The following is a 15,071-nucleotide window of genomic DNA, read 5'->3' on the forward strand; positions in this document are numbered from 1 at the left end:
TTCAGCTGGATTTGTCAGCCCGCGTCTATTTTTCATATATATAATATAGTTCTTAACTCCTCCTGAGTTTCTTCCTCTGAAGAGGCAATTCTCACGATTTTATCAATGCAATGCACTAACTTGGTTGGTATTAATGTTTTTCAAGTCCAGGTCTTACCTCACTGGATTGTGATGATGAATTTAAACATTACAGTGGCAGCACAGTAAATGTATATTGAGTTCCAGTCCATGAGAATGGAACATATTGTACATGGATGGACTCTGAAACTGGTGTTGTAATGTAGGTGTTGGTCAGGGCTATAATGGCATACTAGTCCCCCTGGTCCTTTTGCACTTCCTGTTTATAGTCTTTTTATATCAGGTACAGCTATAGCAATAAGAAGCACTACCTTGTATAATCCTTGATTGCATATTGTTAACCTCCAGGAACTAGCCAGACTAGATGATTAAAAACGAGCAGTGATCTCCTACTGACCTCCTGGAATCCTTATTGCTTAATGTTTACTACTAAGAAGGGCCTGGGCAATTCCAAAGGTTTCCATTTAGCATAGCCAGTTAAAACAAAATGAAGCGACAGACTTAGTACACATCCCTGTTAAAACGGTAAGGGCAACATATACACATAATATCCATACCAATTATGCATTCAGGTAAAGATGAAATGACCACAGGAGAAGCTCAAGAGTTATATTTTCCAATTTTTATAATTTCCAATTTTTAACCTTAGCCCTACTTTGGTTTTCTCCACTACAGCATTCCTATATACCACAAATTTCACCCTCAGCCTTTCAGTGCACAATTCCTATCTTTCACAGGGGCTACATAGGATACTGAGCCCAGTATCTAAAAAGTTTTGCATTCCACCCCAACAGTGTATGTAGCCTAAGATTCCCTACTAGGGACTGGGCAAACAGATCTGACTTCTCAGTGTTTTTCAGATTCTACGGCTTTCTGAGAGAATAAATTCAGTCCCCTTTTTATTTTCCATTGTAAATCATGATCCTCATAATTGGGCTAAATTTCTCCAGAACAGATAGAATGAATTTGCTGAAGCATTTTAAAAGGTGGTGCCAGGGGCTTCCCTGGTGGCGCAGTGGTTGAGAATCTGCCTGCTAATGCAGGGGACATGGGTTCGAGCACTGGTCTGGGAAGATCCCACATGCCGCGGAGCAACTAGGCCCGTGAGCCATGGCCGCTGAGCCTGCGCATCCGGAGCCTGTGCTCCGCAACGGGAGAGGCCGTGACAGTGAAAGGCCCGCACACCGCGATGAAGAGTGGCCCCCGCTCGCCACAACTAGAGAAAGCCCGCGCACAGAAACGAAGACCCAACACAGCCAAAATAAATTAATTAATTAATAAACTCCTACCCCCAACATCAAAAAAAAAAAAAAAGGTGGTGCCAGAATGCCTTTCCCATTTCCTAAAACTAATAGTGCTTTATTAGATCCTTAGTAAAAACTTCATCAATTTCCTACTTTGTCAACCCATTTTTCATAAGTCATCTGAAACAGTAACTGGTTGAGCCAGTTACTGTTCTCCTATCTTTTCATTTCTCTCCTTTTTTTCTTTTTTTTTTTTTTTTTTGTGGTACGTGGGCCTCTCACTGTTGTGGCCTCTCCTGTTGTGGAGCACAGGCTCCGGATGCGCAGGCTCAGCAGCCATGGCTCACGGGCCTAGCCACTCTGCGGCATGTGGGATCCTTCTGGACTGGGGCACGAACCCGTGTCCCCTGAATCAGCAGGCGGACTCTCAACCACTGTGCCACCAGGGAAGCCCATTCACTTCTCTCCTTTTTGCCTCCTTTCTTTTGGATAGCTTGGCAGTTTTTTCACAATGCAGCCCTATGCATGGTAACTAAGCCAGCAGATCAGTTACTGCCCTGAATAGTCTCTTGGCTTCCCAAGAGCAATGTTTTCATGATGACCTACTCGCATGACTTCATCATTTGTGCCAATGGCATCAAATTATGTGTCTCCCTCTGGTCTTAATAAAGCCAGTCTAGGGTTAATTGTAACTCATACCATTTCTATTATTGCTTTGGAAGGAGTATTCCATTTGTAGTTCAAGGAAAGGGTGAGGCACCTACTCTTCTCAGGGTAAGATTGCCAAATCCTAACCATAATGCACTATAGCAAGTTAGTTGTCATACCGTTCAGAAGTATACAGAATGGACTGTCATATCATCCATCTGCTCAACCTAGATACTCCTTTCCATTCAACAATGTCTAGAATAGTGATATGGCTTCCTGATTGTTAATTCCAAAAATCCATGTCAATAATCATTCCCCAGGCTTCTGCTGCTATTTTCTATAAAGAGCACTAACTCTTAAACAGAATACTCTTAGCATTGAGTAGTCACCTGACCTTGGTCTCCAACTACCTGTACGGTATTTCTACTGATCAACTGAGTTACTTTGTTAGCAAATATATATGGAAGCAGAAGGTTTTCCAGTGATGGGTAAAGATAGTCTCAAGCTTTTTCTCCAACTACTATCTCTTTTTTTTTGTTTGTTTTTAAATTGTCCTGCTTTTACCGGGGCTGCTAACAATAGTTAAGTCCTCATCACCATTTTCTACCCTTTTTTTTCTTGCCAAAAGGTGTCTTATATATCTGTGGGTCTGAAAAACAAAATCCCACTGACTAGGCCAATTTGCAATAACAAAAGACTGTTCTGTGAAATCAGACTCATACAAACCAGAGACCTTACCTAGTAAGGTCAAGCTTTACTAATAATTCCAAGGATACAAGCAATCAAAGGGCCAGGTGAAGCAGGGAGAGGGCCAGAACTATGAGTGAAGCCCTCCAGGTGTTTTCTGGTCACACTGAACCTGACGTGAACCAGGTCAACAGGTAAGGTCTCTAAGCAATGCATGTAGCTTACATCACTTACACAGAAAATAGATACCTCAGGCATAAAACATCTTGATTGATTTCCTATTCAGGTAGTTACATACCTTACATGACATGTTCCAGGAAGCCATGCCCCCAAACCCAAAGATTCCAGGTTTGTTTACCAAAACCAACCACAGCAACCAGATACGTCCTGTTAAAGGCAGTTTAAAGATAAGGACTCCTCCCCACTAGTATATATCATTAGTGATTTTGTTTTGTTTATTTTTGTCATGACATCTGTAATTAATGTTTATAAGGAGATTTATATGAGTTCTTCCTTTTTTTCCAGGGGACTTACCCCAGTTACTGGAAAGAATGGGTTACAGATCTACTACTTGATCTTTTGTTCCCAGTAATTGTGGAATCTTCTAATCAATAACATCTCCTATGTCCTTGAGAATCAAGAACATTTTTCACTGTGGAAGAAAGCACAGATGGAAGACAGAATAATTCCAGTCCTTATATAGCCCTAAATTTGATTTCAAAATATCATGAACTCCTGAGGTTATACATATACACATACATATATATCATTTCCCATTAAAAAAAAACCCAAGGCCTTCTTAAAGAAATGGATGTTCTAGGTCTGGGGCAGAAAATGTACAAAATGACACTATATGTTCATAGCAGTACTATTTATAATGGTACCAAACTAGAAACTACCCACAGGCTATGGAAGATAGAATGGACAATTCAACTGTGGTTTACTCCTACAATGGAACACTACACTATAAGGAGAAATGAGCAAACTATTACATCATTCAATAATGTGGATGAATCTCATAAGCATAATGTTGAGCCAAAGAAGCCCGACACAATGGAGCCTATACTCTATGATTAGGCCATATAAAATTCAAGAACAGGAAAAACGAATCTACGGTATTAAGTATCAGAAGAGCTATTACCTCTGGGAGGGCAAGGCAAGTATTGACTAGGGAGATATTAGCAATATTCTATATCTAGATTTGGGTGTTGATTATATAGATACGTTCACTTTTTGAAAATTCACCAAGTTGGACACAAGAATTTGTGCAATTTTTTGTATTTATGTTATACTTCAATAAAAGGTTAATTAAAAACAAAACAAAACATGAAGTAAATCTACATTGACATGGAAAAAAAAAACTCCAAAACATATTGTTGAGTGAAAAATAGGCAAGTTGCCCATCAATATAGAGAGTAAGATACTCTTCATATAACATTTCTATGTAGAAGTACTGTGATTGTTTTATGGCTTTTTAAATATTACATATACACATACCAAAAAAGTGATTAAAAAGATGATCAGCATCACTCTGGTGGGTATCTCTGGGAAAGGGAATCATTGGCAGCAGAGGAGCAGATAGAAAACACATCAAATCTTTTCTGTAACCATGAAAATTTAACATTACATGGCAAGAATGTTTTCATGTAATACTCATACAATTAAAAATAAATATTTCTAAAAGGCAGGATTGTTCTTAAATCCAATGTGGAAACACTTCTTTAAATAAGTCTAAAAACCAGAAACCTCTTTAAGCACTAAGCCATTAATGTGAAAATTTCACGAGTTCACTCACGCCTGCAAGACACCAAGGTTGTCTAACACAATTATTCGAAATTTGTTTTTTATACGTCCATATAGAATCAACCCTTTTATAAGACCATTCCATAATCTCACGGCCCACAAAACTTTGCTGACCCGCTCTGTGAATGGAAAGGTCCTATTGTCCCATTTTTTGTTTAAAACTTTTTCTGAAAATTTTAAAGTGTGTGTGTGTAAGCTTGGAAACCTATATTGCATCATTTATGTTTGTGTCTTTAGAAGGAATGTGCCACTCAACAAATCTTTCTTTAATAGTGTTCTTGAGAATAACTTTCATCTTTGCACACCGATAGGCAATCAATAGAAACTGTGTGCTGTAAATGTTCAAATCGGATCTATACTTTTGTCATTGGGATGTCAAGGACAAATTATCTCAGTTTTATATTTTACCCAAAAGTTTAATACAGTTAATCACCATCTCCAACCTTTACAGAGAGACGCACACACATCCACACACACAAATGAAAAGACAAGCAATATCAGCCACGTACTATAATAAAGGTGGCAGTAAGGTCATATTCTATTGCTCTGTCTTTCTAATGGGGCAAGATCTCTCAGGGTTCTAATACATTCCATTTTCTAGTAGTAAAAGGGACAGAATATGTACTGTCCAGTGAGGTGTCACATGAACTTCATTACAGAACTATGCAATCTGAGAAAATCCAAAAGAGAGTGAGCGACAAAGAAAGTGAGAGAGCATATTCTGTATACATTCATATAGAAACTCATATGACAAATATATCCGTAGTGAGAACTTCAATCATAAGAGTTATTGAGGAACATTTTCTCAGAAATGAGAACACAACACCACCTCAATGTTTTTCTTTTTAACAGCTAAGGAGATCAACTGCATGCTCTCTAAATAAGGCTTTCCACTAAAGATAACACCTCAACTTCCACAAGAAGAGAGTAGCTTTGTGTTTACCAGGAAGAAATATTATGGAATCTTCCTTTTAATGCTGTTTAAAATGTGAAATTATCTGTGAAACCTTCCACAGCTTTGGACCTTGTTATTTTAGAGATCAGCAAGGTGAACACTCTCAAATGAGGTACATGTTTTAGGCTTTGAGAACCCTGAGGCTCCAGGGCATTTACTGTAATAGGTTCATGAAATAAATGAATTGGGCTCAAATCCCACCGTTTCTTGAAAATGAATGTAATTATAAAAATTCAAAGCAACAAATTAAATGTGTTCGTATGTAATATCCATTTTTGAATCAGATTACCACCTTGCCTGTTGTGTCTATGCTAACTGATCAAACGACATTTTCTCAAACGTGAATTTCTCATCATCCTCAACAAAAACCCACTACGCGGCTTATTTCTGATACCACAAACAAAGACAATCCTTCTATTTCAGCATTATTCAAAGTACGTTAAAAAAAAAATACAAGGAAAATATCATGTGTTGTACCAAATACAGATTTTAAAAAGCTTCAAAAAAAAATCAAACTACATTTTCTGTTTCCTATGAATATGAATTCCATATCTTATAAAAAGAACTTAAATTGAAGGACCACAATATAATACCAGTTTTAGAGGTAGTTATATATACTAAAAAAAGAAAGGAGTCTCACTATTAATCACTTTGGTTAATAATCAAAAGCCCATTTTAAAACTTCCCCTTACTCAATTTCTTCAGCTTGTGACTCCACATTTTTATATTCTAAGTCATTCTTCCTTTTTACTTGTAATTGCTTATTAGTGAACTCAGATTATCTGTGTGGTAACAGACAGCTCCCTTGGAATTCTGGTTACATACCTAGAGCTGCTACTTTGATGATGATTGCTTGAACGTTAGATGATATCATCTCTCGGAGCAAATCTTCCTGGTTTCTTTGCCAAAGGTAAGCTAAAGGCTGGAGATTAAGCCTTTTACACCTATAACATAATTTTTAAAAAATCAGATGATATCTTAATGTTCTATACTTGGATCCATAGCAATTACTTTGATTTTAAACATACTGTTTCTCTCAAGGATTTTAGCATATAAAATACTTTTAAAAACACGTTTTGCATAATGAAGTTTATATATACAACATAAATATATTTAATTTCCATGGGCTATGCATAAACAGATAAAAATGAAATCTCCAGGCAGAGAAGAAATATTAATTTTAGTAAGACTCTAAGTTTAGAAATCTATGCAAAAAAGCTTCCAAATGCTAATGGATGTTTATTCTTGTTTTAGAACTTTCTTGGGTATCAAAATTGTGAAGCACAGGAAAATACATTTATCCTAATAAAATAATTATATATTGATTACATTTATAATACCTATGGTTATATGAATTATTCTTATCTAATAACTCTGAAATTTTTTTTAAGAATTTGACTCTGAGAGGGGGAGGGATAAATTAGAAGTATGGGAGTTAACAGATAAAAATTACTATACATAAAATAGATAAACAAGGGTTTACTGTATAGTACAGGGAACTATATTCAATATCTTGTAATAACCTATAATGGAAAAGGATCTGAAAAAAATATATACCTGAATCACTTTGCTGTACACCTGAAACTAACATACTATTGTAAATCAACTATACTTCAATAAAAAAAGAGAAGGTAAAATAAAGATATGTTAATACAAACAAAAAGAATTAAGAAAAAGCATAATCATAATGACAGCAAAAAAAAAAAAGAATTCGACTGAGTGAAAAGAAAATAGTAAGAACAAAAAGTACATTCATTGAATACCTACTATGCTGCAGGTATTGTACTACATATTTTACATTATGTTGCTGTAGAAAGAATGCAGATTTTGGATTCCAGACAAATCTGAGTTTGAAACCTCCTTCTACACTCACTAGCTGCATGACTTTGACAAGTCAGAGCTAAGCTCCAGGCTTTTAGTTTCCCAGTTCATACATACGGACAAAAATATTTCCTTCCAAAGTTCTTGAGAAGATTAAAATATTAGAAAGTGAAGTCATTCATTATTCCTCTTTTCTTCACATTCCACATCCAATCTACCACAATGCAGAATATGACCACTCCTCACCAATACCACTGCTAACATCCTCGTCTGAGCCACCAGTATCTCTCCTAACTTCTTCCCATTTCCATTCTTGCCCTTTTAAAATCAGTTTTCAATATAGTAGCCAGTGTGACCCTTTTAAAACATAAACGGATCATGGGATTTCTCTGCTCAGAACTCTCCCCATTACTCCTAGTAAATTAGACCTACATGGATCTCACCCTGGTTGGCTCTCATACCTCATCTCCCACTTCTCTCCTCTCACTCCAACCTGCCACCCCTGGCCTGCTCACGCTTGCCTAACACACTTGCCATGTTCCCTACCTTCCTCACTTGCTTTATGCCTTTGCTTAAATGTCACTTTCTCAGGGAGGACCCATTGATTAAAATTAATGCAGATAAATTGATTAATCGATTAAAAGTAATGTAGATAAAAAATGTAGTACAATACCTGGATAAAATAGGTCTTCAGTAAATGGTAGTCAGAGCCAAGTGCCTTGCTCAAGTCACAGAGTAAGTGGCTGAGATCAGATTTCAAATTAAAAAAACATATCTCTAAACCCCATCATCCCTAGTGTCAGTAAGGTTTCCTGGCTGACTACTCCAGCACACACTGAACTCTTTCTCAGATAATCCCACTACCTATTAAATGTACCACACGTTTAGTCATTTACTCATATATGGTCTTAGAAATATCACTCTTTTTTTCATGCACATATACCCTGACCTTCAAAGAAATCAAAATCTTCCTGAATGTAGAGACTTTTATCAGTATATAATTTACCTTTGTAAAATGTCCTGAGCACCTAAAGCAATGTGGAGGCAGTTAATAAATACAAAAATAATAAAACTGTAACTCTCCATGTAACACAAGCATTACAGTTTTTGCTGTCCTATCACCAATCTTTAATGCCTACTAATGAAACTTCTCTCCACCTTTTTCAGCTAAAAGGTTTTTTTTTGTTTGTTTTGAAAAAAATTTTATTCCTTCCAGGCCTTATTGCAAAATTCTTGATTGTTTCTTCGGTATCCCTGATCTTTTGGCTGTTTTTAGACTTAAGTCATACTTCTTTACCTATTTAAATTCTTTTAACAGTTTAAAATATCATGGCTGGGGCTTCCCTGGTGGCGCGGTGGTTGAGAGTCCACCTGCCGATGCAGGGGACACAGGTTTGTGCCCCGGTCCGGGAAGATCCCACATGCCGTGGAGCAGCTAGGCCCGTGAGCCATGGCCGCTGAGCCTGCGCGTCCGGAGCCTGTGCTCTGCAATGGGAGAGGCCACAACAGTGAGAGGCCTGCGTACCGCAAAAAAAAAAAAAAAAAAATCATGGCTGAAATAAGCTTCCTCTGTAAATCACTATTGTATTTGAGCTTGTGACATCTATTAAGTGCTTCATACCTTGAAAATATAATGATGCAACACTAACTACAAATTGAAGATCAGCTAATTCAAAACTGAGTTTGTAGACCAACAGACTCCCAATAACACTGCTTTACAATTTTCAAGGATTATTACAGATGTGCTTTATGGTATATAATCTGGGCATCTTAAACCATGTGTTGAAGTGCACCTGAGACTGCATTTTGAGAAATAGCTTGAGTAATCAATGGGCCCTTCTCCCATTTAGATATTGCTATAAGGCAGCTTCACCTCAGGAGCACATTTTCATTCAGCTCCTTAAAGCTTTCATAAATAGATGTCAGCCCTATCTGCAGCTTGGCTACCCAGTGAACCATGTAGGTTTGAACTTATTCAAAAATAAAGATTTTTAAACAAAATAATTCTCAGAGAACATGACTTAAAACTTGATGAGAATAATATTATTTTTAACATATGGCTAAGGGATATGCAATCCATTTCCATCTATAAATCAGCTGTTCTCAAATGTAGGCAGACAGAATGTAAGGAAAACTTTTTCCAAATACACGTTTGACCTCCTCCCCCACTTCCACCTCCACTCTCCATTCTCCAGAGATCCTGATAGTCCCCCAAATATGAGATCATCATACTTCTTTTTGTTTATTTATTCTTTGCCCTGCTTTCCCTTCACTTACTTTTAAAATTCTATATATTTAACTGCCTTAAATTCATTGTGGAATTAGAGAGAAAATAAATAAAATAAAATATAAAACAAGTTTTCAAGTCTATTAATATGCAAGTTTTTAATGAGATAGTCAATATGAATGTTTCTTTGTCAAGAACATGAAACTATTACATAAATACAGCCCTTATCTTATTCTCATTTACCCTTTTAAATGGCAAAATCATTTATTTCTACGTCGAACTGTGCTCAAGATTAATAGTGAAGTCCTTATTTTCTGTTTTGCTAATATAATGACATGTAAAGTCTCTACACAATACTTTATTTATCCGAATAAATTAAAAATGAAAATTAAATTCATTTGTGGGTGTTTTGCCAAGCCAACGTTTAATAATCATTATTATTATTATTATTTTTAAAGATGTTGGGGGTAGGAGTTTATTAATTAATTTATTTTTGCTGTGTTGGGTCTTCGTTTCTGTGCGAGGGCTTTCTCTAGCTGTGGCAAGCGGAGGCCACTCTTCATCACGGTGCGCGGGCCTCTCACTATCGCGGCCTCTCTTGTTGCGGAGCACAGGCTCCAGACGCGCAGGCTCAGTAGTTGTGGCTCACGGGCCTAGCTGCTCCGGGGCATGTGGGATCCTCCCAGACGGGGGCTCGAACCCGTGTCCCCTGCATTAGCAGGCAGATTCTCAAACACTGTGCCACCAGGGGAGCCCTTATAATCATTATTTTCATCTGACCTTATGTTTTTTGAGTAGATCAAAGGAGTTGACTATTTCGGTACCTGTACAGACAATGTTTTACTAGTACTACATTGCTTGGGAGGTGGGGGAGATGGGAGGAGCAACAATCTAAAAATTCCTTTAAAGTTGAATGGCTTTTTATAGAAGTATTTCAATCTCATGAATATTTTTAGTCAAGAACTGAATTCTAAGGACCAAAGAAGAGATTTCTTAATACGTTTTTTAAAAAATATTACTGCACTTTTATTACAAATGATGATAAGATATTAAAAGGGTGTACTAATTCAAATAAGGAAAAATTGAAAATACTACTTTGACTTCAAAAAAATCTGTTTCAATTTTTTATTATAAATAATTTATTTTTCCTTATGGTAAGTAAGTAAGTTTTCTCATGTGTTGATACAAGGATAGAAAAAAAGTGAAAGTGCAACTTTTGTTACTTAGGGCAATACATTTAGTTTCATGGGGCATGTAGAATACCGTATCTATTTATTATTTAGATACAATTATCTATTTATTTATTATTGGGGTATAGTTGTTTTACAATGTTGTATTAGTTTCTACTGTACAGCAAAATGGAGTTCCCTGGGCTATAAAGCAGGTTCTCATTATTTATCTATTTTATACATATTAGTGTATATATGTCAATCCCATATTGATTTTTTATTTATTCACATTCTTAAAATACATAAACTTTAAAAATATAGGACAAATTAACATTTTCTTACACATTTTCTACTCGAACATGCTGATAGTCAGAGAGTATAGCACCTACTGATATTCCCTCTACTTCTTCTTTTTCCTGAAAATAAAGAAAAAAATATGATTAAAAAATAAATAACATGTGGCTCTGTATCATTTTTTAAAAATTATAAATGAAACGTGTTTCATTTAGAAGACCACCTTGAAACAGAATAACTTACTAGAAATGCAATCCACATTCAGAGATAAAGAAAGTATATTAAAAATATATATATTTAAGTCACCCTCTCAGCTCTGGGGGGAAATAATTATTCTTTTTACCTAAAATCCAAATAACTGGAGACCATTTTCCATGGAGAAGATAAAGGAAGCACTTCCAAAATATTTTCTCACTTGATATATTTTTAAAGATTCACTGATGTTTGATAGAAATTTCCAAGAAATTTCTATTTAAGGACAATGTATTCCCAGGTTGAGTAACTTTTTTTAAAAAAATTAAGCAACGGTATAAGTAGACAAAGGAATACAATGATTTTAATCCATATCTTAAAATGATTGACATAGGAGCATCCAGGAAGCAGAGATGATAGAGGCATTGCCTGTATAACAGTACAGAATAGTGGATAAAGAAATCTAGGATGAGAAGGAAGCAATGAATTATTATCAGTAGAGCTGAGAACATCTAGCAGTATATCCAGCAGAGTCCCCCAGGGATGAGGACTAGTCTATCCAACATAGCCATTAGTGACATGGAGGAGAATGAAAATTCAAATATGATCAAGTCTACAGATGATACAAAGCTAGGATGGATTAAAAAGAAAAGAAAATCAATCAAGTACCTGGATGGATATGGACAACCTGGGGATTTGAAAGGACAGGTCTAAGATGAGATTTAATGTAAAGAAGAATAAAACAATACCCTTAAGGAAGAATCACACACAACACAGGTATAAACTAGGGAAATGTTATCTAGAAAACAGATATGAAGAAAGTGACTGGGGGGTGATTACTAATAACAAACTGAATAGAAATTCTCTGAATAGGCATAAAAGAAAAGTCATCCTAGCCTATGGAGTACAGAAGAAAACTACTTCAGAGAGATGACTTCATTATTAACACTGGTCTTTCCAAACTTGGAAACCTACAAAAAAGAACAATAGTGTTTCACATAAAAATAAATGTAATACTTGGAGACATTCTAAAATAACCCCGAAATGTCCTAAAATGATGCCATAATAAATAAACAAAAATGCACAACAGGAATCTCTCATGTCTTTGAAGATAAAGCCAATTTAAAATTTCCCCTCTAAAATGACAGAGAAACATCTTCCCAAACCTCCCCAAAATAAAATGATTCTTTCTATTAGATAAGGATTCCAGGAAAAGAGCTATTTCCTTTGCCTTCCTATTTCAGCAACTTTGTGAGAACATTTGCTTGTAACCTTTCCCTAACCTTCCTAGCCATTTTCTTTTCATAAAAGTCATTGTATTACTAGAAAAAAGCATGGCATAGTGATCCTCATTAAATGCAAATATGGCATAGGATCATAGAGTAGTGAATAATGTTATCAAAAATCAAAATTTTAGTTATATTCTTTTACCATATATTGTTTAACTGCCAAAAGAAAATATAAGGTACTGAATAGTATATGTGTGTGTGTGTGTGTGTGTGTGTGTGTGTGTGTGTGTGTGTGTGTTTCTCTATAGATCATGAAAACAAACACAAGTCATTGGTGTTTTTCTTTCTAAACTAAGTCAAGCCACTGTTAAAATAATAATTGGCATTTACTCTCCACTTAAAATGTGTTAATGTTCTATAATTCTCATTTAATGTTCACTACAACCCTAAAATAATTATTTAATTCTTCTTAGTCTACATGCATTGTGAACATTGAGTAATATAATACAGATAAGTAACAGTGACTAGCATCTAGTGAGCACTCAGTAAATATTTTCTTCTGTCATTATCATAATCTTTGTTATCAATAATACTACTTTTATAACTACTTCTGTTACTACTTCTACTATTACTACTACTGACCACCACCACCACTACAACTAGATAAAGGCCTAACTTGACCAACAAAGCCCTTCATTCCTGGGCTTTATCTCTTGCTCATTATCACTTTTTAACTAGCTTACTAACCCATGATAGTTAATTTTATGTATCAACTTGACTAGGCTAAGGGGTACCCATTGCTGGTAAAACATTATTTCTCTGAGGAAGTTTCTGGAAGAGATTACGATTTGAATTCGTAGACTGGGTAAAAAAGATTGCCCTAACCAATGCAGGTGAGCATCATCCAACCTGTTGAGGACCTGAATAGAACAAAAAGATAGAGGAGGGGCACATTTACTCTCTGCTTGAGCTGGGACATCCATTTTCTTCTGTCCTCAGACAACAGTGTTCCTGGTTCTTGGGCCTTTGGACTCAGAGTGGAATTTACAACACTGGCCCCCTTATTCTCAGGCTTTTGGGTTTAGACTGGAACTATATACTACCAGCTTTTTAGGTGTCCGGCCTGCAAATGGAGAGCATGGGACTTCTTAGCTTCCATAATCAGATAAGTTAATCCCTCAAAATAAATCTCTTTCTATATATCTTTATATATCCTATTGGTCCTGTTTCTCTGGAGAACTCTGACTAATACATAACCCTTGACAACCAACTCTACAGTCCAGTCACAAATGTTTCCAACCTAGTGAGCCCTGAATAATCCAAGGATAAGTAAGACTTCTGTTGAATCCTTAATCATTCAGAACATACTACTAATTTTGAAGTGAGACCTATAAAAGATAAAAATCTATCACACAGTCAATCTACTCTGCGGAAAATACAAAGCTAAGCTCAGGTCCCACCTGAGCTACCAGACTACCAGAATAAAAGGTGTTATACCGAGGCAGCATAAAGACATAGCCAAATAAATCACCCTGTGACATAACTGAAATAAAAATAAATGTGCTGCAGGGACTTCCTTGGTGGTCCAGTGGGTAAGACTCCACGCTCCCAAGCAGGGGGCCCAGGTTCAATCCTTAGTTAGGGAACTAGATCCCACAGGCATGCCACAGTGAAGATCCCGTGTGCCACAACTAAGACCCTGTGCAGCCAAAACAAATAAATATTTTAAAACAAACAAACAAACAAATAAATGTGCTGCAGAAAACAGTTAATATAGAATCTGAGACCCAGAAATTTGACCAGATTCGAACCAACTTCCCATGATCAATCCCATGCCCACTAAGCAACCTTAGGTTGCCTTGTTACTGTCAAACCCAGAAAGATTATGCTAATCCATAAAAACAAGCATTCTCATCCACTCAACAAAAATGGTCTACATTATAAATCAACAAACTGGCATTCAAGCCTATACATTAGTCTTAAATGAATTTGGTCTGTATTTGTCTATACTAAAGAGACTGATAACTTCTTGGTACATTGTCAAAATCAAGTCTCTAGTCTGGAGAGCTATACCACAGTACTCACCAAAGTAATATTTCCAAGCTTAACCAGCCATGTAACCTCTTCTAACAATAATGCTAATTGTCATGTCATCATTCTTTAATGGTTCACCTAATATTAAAACATGTAACCAAAAATGTTTTATATGTCCATACTATGTACCAGTTTAATAAATAAGATTAGCTCTACTGTTGGGAGATTAAGGCACCAAAACTAAGTAATAAAGAAAGTGATATGAAAGCAAAAAGTTGGGGAAGGTTTCACAGAAGTAGACTTCAGGGCCTACTCATCAAGGATATATTTGATTTTGTTGAGAAAGGAAAGAAAGGTAGTAGGGAACAATTCAGACAGAGTGAAGAATATGAACCAAGGCAACAAAATAAAGTGTTTGGCATATTAGGAGGCGGTCAGCAGTGTGGGGTAGCTGGAGCTGAAAGCACACATCAAGAAGTGGAAGGAAAAAGGATGGAAAAGCAAACTGGGATCAGATTGGTCAGAAATGTGGCTTGCATCCTGAAGGTAACAGAGAACCCTTCCCTGTAGAAAATTTTTTCTGACCAACTCCTGCGGTACAATTCACATACAATAAACTGCATCTATTTAAAGTGCACAATTCAGTGAGTTTTGACAAACCCACACCCCAGTGAAACTGCCACCACAATC

At 36.2% G+C, this 15,071-nt stretch overlaps 1 protein-coding gene across 8 annotated transcripts in view; it reads right to left on the bottom strand.

Annotated features, from left to right (window-relative positions):
• Positions 1 to 15,071, bottom strand: part of DPH6 (diphthamine biosynthesis 6) — a 443,212-nt gene that overhangs the window by 326,344 nt on the left and 101,797 nt on the right. For all 8 annotated transcript variants that reach the window (XM_079914295.1, XM_079914294.1, XM_079914299.1 and 5 more), the window contains 2 exons: positions 10,975 to 11,048; positions 6,241 to 6,359 (listed from right to left, as the gene is read on the bottom strand). In XM_079914295.1, the coding sequence (XP_079770421.1) occupies positions 6,241 to 6,359; positions 10,975 to 11,048 (193 nt within the window). The remainder of the gene's footprint in view (positions 1 to 6,240; positions 6,360 to 10,974; positions 11,049 to 15,071) is intronic.

Source organism: Stenella coeruleoalba (genome assembly GCF_951394435.1).
Source record: "Stenella coeruleoalba genome assembly, chromosome: 2".
In the NCBI taxonomy this organism is placed as follows: domain Eukaryota; kingdom Metazoa; phylum Chordata; class Mammalia; order Artiodactyla; family Delphinidae; genus Stenella; species Stenella coeruleoalba.